Here is a 10,577-nt window from a genome sequence, read left to right on the forward strand (position 1 = left end):
CCCTGCACACTCGTAGGATCACAGAATCACTTTGGTTGGAAAAGACTTTTAAAATCATCGAGTCCAACCAATTGCATGCTCCAAGGAATCACACCACCATCGCTGCCTGCTCCCAACCAGCTTGACCCCAAGATTCCAACCTGGGTGACTCCCAGGTGCTTTGTGTCCCCAGCATCATGACAAGCTTGTCCTCCTGGCCAACTTCACCGTGCTGCCTGCAGGGCTGCACTGACAGCCCTGCCTGCAGGGCAGCCTGGCCAGAGCCAGCTGGGTCAGTGCTCACTGCACCCGCTGGAAGCCCTGGCACCAGCTGCTGCAGAGCCAAGCACCGACCCTGTGCCACGCAGACATTCCTGTAGCTTCAGCAGGGACCGAAGGTGCTGGGCGCCTGCCAGATTGGAGACCTGCCTGCGTAGGAAGTAGGGCAGAGCATGTCTTGGGGCAAAAGTGTGCTGGGAAACCACGAGAGGAGAAATAATAAGGATGACATGCATCTAAGGACACATCACCACTTGAGGAACAAAATGTGTGGGCATGCATCCTCCTGCACGCCGAGGTGGGTCTGCAGCACGCAGAGGAGGCGTCTGTGGGGAGCAAAGAGGGGCAGCTCAATGCAAGGGTTGGGCTGGGTGCTCTGCTGAGGCAGGGAAATGTGAGCTGGAAAGTCTGGGCAGGATCCTGAGACATAAATCAGAACAACCCAGGTGCAAGTAGAGGGGGTTCAGCATAGTCTCCACACACATGGCTTGCTGATGGTTTGGGACACAAGTGCTGGTAGACACAGTGAGGAGCAAGTGACTGTCCCAGTCTCCACAAAAACCTCTGGTCCTTTGGCTCTGCAGTTTCTAATTTCCTCCCCATTTTGTGTCCATGAATGAGGGAAGGTGATTTCAAGACGCTTCAAGACCATAAACCCAAGAAGCCTGAAGCTCCAGCTCCACAGGGCTACCCAGTGTCCTTAAGTTCCCCCATCACCAGGATCAACACAAAACAGGGACCAACCACACCACTGTGAAAGTGAGAACGGGAAAAGGCAGACAAGGAGACCTGCTCCTCTATCTCCTTGGCCAATCTTACCTTTCACATCAAGTTTGCAGTCTACTGAGGCTTCTCCCAAGGGGTTCACAGCTTTGCAAGTGTAGACTCCTCCATCGAAAGGGTTGGGCTTGCGGATTTCCAGGGAGCAGACACCTTGCTCAATCATTGCTATATATTTGGGGTCTTCCCGTATCTCCATCTGATTTTTCATCCAGATGATTTTGGGCTGGAAGGTAGTAGGATTTATTTGTTTGTTTAAAGCAGGGAGAGAAATGAGAAATCTAACTGGCCCTGAAATGCAGCCACCTCCCTCTGCCTTTGCCTTGGCCCTGCCTGAAGCTGGTGGCCATGGCAGGATTCACAGTCAGAAGTTGTTTGAAAAGGTAAATCTTCCATTTTGGAATCCTAACCACTGCTCCACATGTCCTCCCCCAGCAAAGAAGGAAACAAGACATGGCTTGAATGAAGACCAGTCCCCCATCTCCATATGCAGAAACACCCCAAACTTGCCCCAGTCTGACTCAGAAAGCAGCTGCAACCCCCTAACCTCATCCAACCCTAACCCAACATGACTAACCATCTCCCAACACCTCCAGCCACCTTGCGAAAACCCCACTGGTGGCCACCCACACATGGAGGCGATGCTGTCCATGGAGGAAACACTGACCTGTGGGAAGCCCCGGACGGAGCAGAAGAGATGTGTGCTGTAGCCCCGGGTGGTGGTTCGGTCTGTCAGGGGCTGGGTGAACTTTGGAGGTTCCATCATGTCCCGTTGGGGGATCTTCTCTGACTGGTAAGTAGTTTCTAAGAAAATAATTATCTAGGTTGAGGTAGAGCTCAGGATCCTGGGCTGACCAGCACATGGTCAAAGGGATTCAGACCCAGGTACTCCAAAATACTTCTGCTCCTTCACATAACAAGCCAGACAACCTCCAGCCTGACCCAAGGGCCTGGTCTTCAGCTCAGACCAGCCCTGTCTATAAATCCTTTCTCATCCAACCACACCATCTTAGTGTCCAGCCCCTGTGAGGAAGATGCCAGTCTGCAAACCAAGACCATGGTGCATACTATGTGCAGCATGTCAGATCCATGCCAGGTACTTCTCTGGATCTTCTACTCCATCCCCAAATTTCAGTGCACAGAAATAGGAGCTGGAGGTAAGCTCTGCAGGTGGCAGAGACCCCAGCTCGTGGTGTTCTACCAGGGAGCAGGATGGAAATGGAGGAAGAGCAGGGCTGAGGGATGCTGGCTTGAAGATTTGGCCCTGAGATGGACCTCTGCAGGGGTTTCTTCCTCTGCTGGCCCTGAGTTGTGAGGCCAAAGCCACAGCGTCCTTCACCATCCCAGCTCCTGCTTTGATTTCACCCCATGGATGTCCATGCCTCGATCCCTCCCACAGCACTGACCATGACACAAGCCTTCCCCAAAGGAGAAAGAAGGTGTAGAAGGATGGCAGGGGACCTCTGGACCTCTGCCTTGGGGCTGCACACCCTCACCCCTCCAGGGCTTGTCCTGGGGACCAGCCCAGCAGCACCACCACAACACCGAGGAAGCTCCACTAGCCCCAATGGGGACAGGACCCCTCTTGCCCACCACCACCCCCAACTCCTTAGCCAGGGCCTTGTCCCCACTTGTCTTCTTGATGTGGGCCACCCCAGAAGTGACGGCTGCTTTCTCGCTCAGCCCGCAGGCGTTTTCCGCGAACACTCGGAAGGAGTAGGTGTTGCCAATGATGAGGTCGGAGATGGTGCAGCTGGTGCGGGAGCAGCGCTCCAGCGCTGTGAACCATTTCTGGGAGGAAAATAAAGAGTTTGTGAGGAAAGGCAGGCTGTCCAGAGAATGGAGACAGTGTAGGGGGAGACAGCTCCCCCTCGCCCATCAGGGCATTCCCAGCACCAGGGCATGGGGGGCCCAGGAGTGCCCAGACTCACCCCACTCTTCTTGTCTGACTTCTGCACTATGTAGCCCTTGATCTCAGAGTTCCCATTGTCCAACGGTGGGGTCCACTCCAGGGCCACATTAAAGCCCCATACATCCAGCAGTTTCAGGTTCTGGGGGGGGCCCGGTGGCTCTGCAAATACAAACCCTCACAGGGTGGCATCCTAATTCTGTGCCTCCACAATCCCTTGCACCTTGCTTCTAATCTCTTCTCACCCTGTTGCAGCACACAAGGGATGAGAAGCTGTGGTGGGCATGGGCTGGTAGAAACCCTGCATCCCCAACCAGTGGACTTCACCTCCATGATGCTGGAGAAGATCCCATTGGAAGAGGGGCCCCAGAGTACCTTGTCTTGTTGCTGCCCCTGTCCCATCCCACCCAGAACAAGAGTTACTCCCAACCAAGGGGCAGAAATGAGCTATAGAGTCACCCTGCAGGGTCCCTTCCCCAGCCTTACCGATGACTCGGATGTCCAGGGTAGCCTTGTCCTCAGCTCCGTTTATCCGCACGGTGAGCTCATACTTGCCCGAGTCGCTGCGCTGTGCCTGGCGGATGTAGAAGATGGTGTCCTTGTCTGTGTTGCGGATGTTGATGCGGCTGGTGTCCAGGGGCTGGCCACCCTTGGTCCAGATCACCTCGGGCTGCGGCTTTCCCTGGAGCAACCCACAAAGGCAGGTTAGGAGTCACTGGCTGGGAAGACTGTGTGGGCAGAGTCACTCCACTTTCTCCAGGCAGCAGTGGCCTGGATACAGCCTCTCCCATCCAGCAGTGCCCCAGGGAAGAAACTACAGCTGATCCATGCCAGCTCCACTGACAGGAAGCCGTCAGGTTCCAGGGACGATGCTGGAACATGCTGGTCCCCCAAAGTTCTCATGAAGCAAGCTCAGCTTTACTCACACAAGGCACTGCAGGCAGAGCTGTGCTCCAATGGCCCAGGAAGTGAGCCCAGGTTCAAGCCTAGCAGCAAAGGCTTGAATGCAGCATCCAGGGCCAATTCATACCTGGAGCATGGCCAGTGCAGGCTCCCAACTGTCTATGAGACGTGGTAGGGACAGATCCCTCATCTCATGGGCAGCTTTCTGCCTCTTTCTTCCCCCTGCTTGGCCAAGCATGTTTCAGGGATGGTTTTCTCTGTCCCAGGTGAAGATGCTTTGGCGATGCCCCAGTAAATGATGGATCAGTTGAGGAGAGGACTTTCAGCTCTGCCCATCAGTGTCAGCACCACTTCCGCCATCACACAGCCCTGGGGCTGTCCTGCTCCAAAGGCAGCTGCTCTCCCCAAGGGGACCCTCAACATTGTGCTGTGGGGTCCTGTCCTATGTGGCCAGATCCCTGCCAGGCTCAGCCAGGAGCACGAGCTGAACAGGGTTCATGGGCTGAGACAGCAGCAATAGCTAGCCCATGCCCTAGTGTGTTTGGGGTTGTCCCATTGCCAACACCATCAACAAAGACATAGCAGGAGAAAAATGGGAGCTAGAGAGGAATGGGAGAGAGTTTCCCACCCCATCTCTCACCCTTGGCCCATGAGACACATGGACCAGGACAAGCTAGCCCACAGTTGGCTCCAGGTATGTCATGTTGGCTTGAAAAGTCACTGCAGAAGCTAACATGCAGTGAAAAAGCCTAAATCTCAAATTATCCACCTACCTGGAAAGGGATCATCATGTTCACGGCATCTCCAACACGCCTGACATAAGTCTGACGCAGATGACGGGGCATGCGAATCCTCGGGAGCTCTGGGGACCAGAAAGTCATACCATGAGGTCAAGGAAATTGCTGTCCCACTCCACACATGCCCCTTCTTGGCCATCACGAAATCCTACCCAGAAACACATCCACCTCTTCACTCTCATCTCCTGGACAGTGCTTGCTTCCCTGCAGGGCCACATCAGCCTACCCCATTGCCTGCACCCCAAGATTACATCAACCCTTGAGATATCAGGTCACCAACTCAATGGCACCACCTCAATGGACTATTCAGCCACTTTTTTATAACCAGGCCATGGAGATCAACATGGGCTTAACCAGAAGAGTTACAGCACATCCTATATGGTAGGAAGGCAGAGGACAGATCTCCCAGTTAGGAAATATTTCTCCCTCAGCTCAGAAAGCAGACTTCCCAGAGGCACACAACCCAACCTCCAGCAAGGACAAGGCTCTACCAGACCTCCAACTTCACTTCGTGCTCAAGGCCATTGAGAGACCAAGGTGGTGCATGGTTACTCACAGCAGAGCTGTGAAAGCCCCAGGGCTTAAAACGAAGGCTAACATCCCCAAGGGAACATAACAAAGATAAGCAAAAAACCCACTGGAGAATGCTGATGGAGCGTGTGTCTCCTTCTCGGGGTGAAAATAGCAGCCGTGTAACCCTACCGGCTCGGTGCCACTCGGTGATCCTTCTGGAGAGGCATTGGGTTTACGTGAGCCCCTCATAAAAGAGCTGTGTGTCTCTGCCCGGATTAAACGTGCTGGAGCTTAGCTCTGGGGAGGGGGCACGGCCAGAATTAAACCAGGACTGAACGATGGCTAAACAGCTGTGAGTGTGAAACACCATCAGTGGGCTGGAGAGAGCAGGGAGATGCTCAGCGGTCCCAGATGGCCCCATCAACAGCTGAGATGGTCTCTCCTCTGCTCATGCTGCTATTTGCTCCAGGGATCCATGCATCGATGCTGCCACTTGGGCTCATCACTCTCAGTGGGGCACAGAAACCTGACCTCAGCAGAGGAATGTTAATTCATGGGTGTTTTCCCCAGCTCACGTGTCTTGCTCAGCCGGAGAGGGCTGGCCGAGGTTGGTGGCCCAGGTGACATGCTGCTGCAGGTGGGAAGGTATTTTTCCTTCCCCAGCTCCCTGAAAAACACAACTCCCACACTGAATCTTCATCTGGTTTCTCCTTGTCTCTCTCCACTTCCCAAACCCACTCGTCCCACCTGTTTTTAAACTCTCTGCCATCTGTATTGCTGCTATTTAAAATCCATGTGATGCTATAAACGAACCCGTGAGAAGTACAAAACTCAGTCCCGAGTAAAATGTGAAGACCAGAAGGTAACAGATGGGGCAGAGAGGAGCAGACTCATGCACCCAACACACAACACCAGTGCCACTGGGGTGGACATGGGAAGGCAAAGGGACCAATTTGCTCCTCAGCAGAGCCAGGCAGTGTGCACAGGGCTGTATTTCAAATTAAATGCAAAAGTAGGCAAGTGCTGTTTGCTGATGAAGTGTTTCCATTAGCAAAAAGAAAAGAGAGAAGAAAAAAAACCCACCAGCATGGAGCAAGAGCAAGTTGTGTGTGAGTCTTGGCTCCTTGGGTTTTCCACCTCTCAGCTGGTGCATGTGGTTGGGACAAAGCTCAGGCAGCAGGGACAAGGGGTTTGAACTGGTTTTTGCAGCACGGGAGTGGGCAGCACGAGTTGTGTATTTGGCATCTCATGCCAGTCCCACAGGCCTGTCCCACATGCCTCAGTTTCCCCAGTCCCACAAGGGATGGTGGGATCACTTTGAGATCTAGAGGTGAACAAGGCAGCAGACACCAGCCACTAAGCCATGTTCCCCTCCTCCGAGCAGACTGAGAGGATGGATCCTGCAAGACCCTTTCCAGATGCTGATAGCCTTCTCCAAGTCTTTTCCTAAGAAAAGCTGATGGTTCCTCAAATAACTTTTGTTATTATTATTATTGCTATTTTTAAGCAGCTGAAAAATCTGATGTGTTGAGTAATAGGAAAACTTCATAAAGTCACTGAATGGTTTGGGTTGGAAGGGACATTAAAGCTCATCCAGTCCCAACCCCCCTGCCAGCAGCAGGGACACCTTCCACTAGACCAGGTTGCTCAAAGCCTCATCCAACCTGGCCACAAACACTTCCAGGGAGGAGCAGCCACAGCTTCTCTGGCCAACCTGGGACACTGTCTCACCACCCTCACACCAAATAATTTCTTCCTCACATCTCAGCTCCATCTCCCCTCTGCCACTTTCAAGCCATCACCCCTTGTTCTGTCACTCCCTGCCCTTGGCCAAAGTCCCTCCCCACCTTCCTGGAGCCCCTTCAGGTACTGCGAGGTCACTATAAGGTCTCTCCAGAGCTTTATTGCGCATTAATAGTTCCTTGTAAAAGGAAAATAAATCTGTTTAAAATTTGCTGTTTGGTAAGTGAGAACCAGCCTCGCAATCATCCATCAGCGTCAGCGCATTCGCAGCACCCCGGGGAGGAATGTGAGTCTTGCTGAGCATGGCAGCGAGTCATTCATTAGCGAGTTCAGGGTGATTAAAGTTCCCATGCTCCAGACTCTCAGCTCCTGACTTTCCCGTAGCTAAATAAACAAAGCTGACCAATGGGTCTGTGGTGGTGGATCAGTCAGCGTGGCCAAGGAGAGGAGATGTGCTGAAAGTGAGACTGTTTGTGAGCTCTGGCGATGAAATGGAAAAATGTGACTCTGCATTTTGAGTCCTTCCACCCCCTAAAGCTTCACTATCTACAAGATCAGTATCTTGAGGTCAGGAAGCTACTCCCTCCCACCCTGAGGGAACTGAACAGAGTTATTGAGAACAACATCTCGTGTGAGAGGGCAGAGGCTGCTCAGGCTGCAGGGATGGACTGTGATTTCTTCACTCTGCTGGCAAAGCACACAGGAACTGTGCACGGCAGGAGCTCTACTTACGGTGGATCTCTCTGATGAGGACCGGCTTCTCCAAAGTAGCTGGGACACTGGCACCGTTGGCACTGAGAGCCTTCACCCGTACATGGATCTTGTCACCAGAGCCAAGGTCCTGGATTGTGTACCGGGTGGAAAGAAAAGGCTCCTTGTTCACAGTCATCCAGTCTGTACCTACGATGAACCCAGCAGAGCACTTGTCATGCAATGGACAGACAGACACACACCCCAGATAGCAGCATCAAGCCACGGGAGGTGAAACCCAGAGGCAAAGAACTTCTTCTTTGCAAAGACTAAGTGATTTGGGGAACCAGCAGAAAAAGGTATTTTAGAGGGACGTTGGCCACTCCAACCTGCCAAGGAGCGTGGGGTACAAAGTGCTGGCACAAGCTCGACTGTTGAGCAGGAGGCTACTTGCAAGTAAGAAAAGGCATCAGGCCAACAAACATTATCCCTGTTGACCTTCCAGGTGCATTTCTGGAAGTAGTTAAAATCCTTTGACCATCCTGCCCATCAGTCTGCTCCTCTTACTTCCCCAGGACAATTCATTTGGGCTCACCATGTTCCCCAGTCCACATTGGGCAAGGTCATCACCAGCCACCAGCCAGCTAGAGCTCTCCAACTGTTCTTCCTGCTTGGAAGGGGCATCTCAAACTGACCCCCCAGCCAAGACACAGAAGCCCTCACACATCAGCCAGCTAACACAGCCTTGCAATGTGCTGAACCTCTGAAGAGGTTTTCCTGGGGTGTCCCAGCCGGTAACTAGAGCAACCCACGTGTGCCCAGGTTTGCTAAGCCATCATGTGCACCTTCAAACCAAGAAGGTTTCCCTGTCAGTGCCATCAGACCAGCCAAATCCTACCAGCTCCTCTTTCCTTTCACCACTGGCATTACTCAAACCAGCCCTCACTCAAATCTCACCATATTTTAGCCAATCAGGGTCTTGCACCAGCCCAAATCCAGCAGTCATGGGGGTTATCACTGAATTACTAGAGATCTCCTGTCACCCAGCCAAACCCAAAGCAAGCTAGGAGAGCACCCAAAACTGTGACCTTTGGGTGGCTGTCAGCCAGTACCCTCCAGGAATGGCTGCATCTTTCCTTGTCCTACGCAAGGGCCTCCTCACGCATCCCATCCAGCCGTGGTTACCTCCCCAGTCCCCAGGCCAATGACGAAAGCCTCCCACAGCCAAGTATATGTTGATCGTGCCTGCCACAAGCTAAACAACCAAGGGTCATAGATCAAGTTTCCCAAGGCCCATGGACCACCAGGTCTCCCAAACCACTCCAGTCTCAAGCAGCACCCAGGCCACCAGCCCCAGCTTCCCCTTGCAGATCCTCCCAGCCCTACAGGTCATTTACCTTCACTCCAAATCCAAACAGGGCTTCAAGAGAGTGCCCAAAACACAAGTCATCCACCTACATCATTCCACCAACCAGCAATGCAACCAGAGAACCACACTGCCACCCACCAGCCTGCCATCCTTCTTCTGGGCATCTCAAGCCCCATCTCACTTAGGCCCTGCCCAAGATCCTTTCCTCCCTCATCCTCCCACCTTATCCCCATTCCTTCTGCACTTCATTTTGGGCAAACAGGGGAGAACTCTTCCTCCTGAGGTCTGGCATCACCATCCCAACCCCAGGTCTCTGCAGAGCTGGAGTTCATCAGAGACCATCCTCAGTGGGAATGCTGGTTTGTCCTCCACCCTCCAGCTGGACATGGCAGAGACATTAAGCCTGGTCCAGCCCACCTGCTAAAGACACCACTACTATTTGAAGCCAATGAGAAGCCCCTTTCTTCCATGGGAAGAAAACAATGGCCATTTAAAATTAACCCATTTGGGCAAAGAAAGGGAAATGGTGCCCAGGGAAACACGTTGCTGGGTTCTGCCCAGCTCCATCCCACGCCTTCCCAGCAACACACCAGCTCTCCACGCTTATGAGTCAGGAAAGCCCAAGCCTACTTCCATCTTTGCAGATCTCCACCACGTATCCATCCAGGCCCGCCTGGCCTGTCTGCTCCGGTGCTCTCCAGGTCAGCGTAACGGAGTTTTCACTCACTTCTTCCACGGTCAAAGACAAGGGAGAGCTGGGCGGCTCTGTAACAAACCCACAGTGGTGAGGACAGCCTCTTGAGTACTGGGGCTGTTGGAGCGCAATCACCCAACCTCCATGTTGGTCTTCAGGACCCCCAAATCCTCCTAATCCCCCAGCTCTATTCCACTACAGAAATATCCTTGATGACTTCATCCCTCCATCCCTTCATCCCGACACCCCACACACCCCCTCCCAGCCTTTGCATATCTCCCCTCTCCACCTCAGTGTCTGGTCCCATCCTCACCTGCCTTTGGTTTCTCAGGCTTAGGTTCAGGGGCTGGAGCTTGGGGTTCAGCCGGGGGAGCTGGGGGACCTTCTGCAGGGGTTGGAGTTGCTTCTGCTGTGGGGACAGGACCAGGCTCATCTCCAGGGCCTTTGGGCTGCTCCGTGGTAGGGGGATGCTCAGGGGCTGGGGGATTTTCAGCAGCTGGAGCTGGAGCTGGAGCAGGAGCTGGAGCTGGAGCTGGAACTGGAGCTGGAGCTGGAGCTGGAGCTGGTTCTTCCTTTGGGGTCGGCTGTTTCTTTGCAGGGGCTGGAGCCGGGTTTGTGGCTGGAGGTGCTGTTTTGCCGGTCATTGCTGCAAAGCCTGGGGGCTGGGGAGGAGGAGGATGTTCTGGGGTCTCTGCTCCTGGATCTCCGCTCTGCTTTGGGATTCCTGCTCCAGACCAAAGGTCTCTCCTCCAGATCTGGGATCTCAACTCAGAATAGGGGTCCCTGCTTTGAACCAGATGTCTTCCCTCTGGACCGACGGTCTCCGCTCTGGGACGGCGGTGCTGGGAGGGGGGAACCGGGTCACTGAGCCAGAACAGGGGCTGGGAGACTTTTATAGGCTTCGGCTGGCACTTGTCACCT

The 10,577-nt window shown here is 53.6% G+C and overlaps 1 protein-coding gene across 1 annotated transcript; it reads right to left on the reverse strand.

The window, feature by feature from the left end:
- Nucleotides 1–505: 505 nt before the first annotated feature.
- MYBPH (myosin binding protein H) lies at nt 506–10,300 on the reverse strand. Its single transcript, XM_029085924.1, has 10 exons — nt 9,970–10,300; nt 9,593–9,727; nt 7,636–7,803; nt 4,624–4,712; nt 3,434–3,629; nt 2,970–3,109; nt 2,670–2,829; nt 1,706–1,842; nt 1,078–1,264; nt 506–678 (listed from the first exon to the last, which is right to left on the reverse strand). The coding sequence occupies exons 1-10, from the start codon at nt 10,298–10,300 to the stop codon at nt 506–508; spliced, it is 1,716 nt and encodes a 571-aa protein (XP_028941757.1).
- Nucleotides 10,301–10,577: the final 277 nt, after the last annotated feature.

Source organism: Antrostomus carolinensis, unplaced genomic scaffold (assembly GCF_000700745.2).
Source record: "Antrostomus carolinensis isolate BGI_N321 unplaced genomic scaffold, ASM70074v2 scaffold34187, whole genome shotgun sequence".
In the NCBI taxonomy this organism is placed as follows: domain Eukaryota; kingdom Metazoa; phylum Chordata; class Aves; order Caprimulgiformes; family Caprimulgidae; genus Antrostomus; species Antrostomus carolinensis.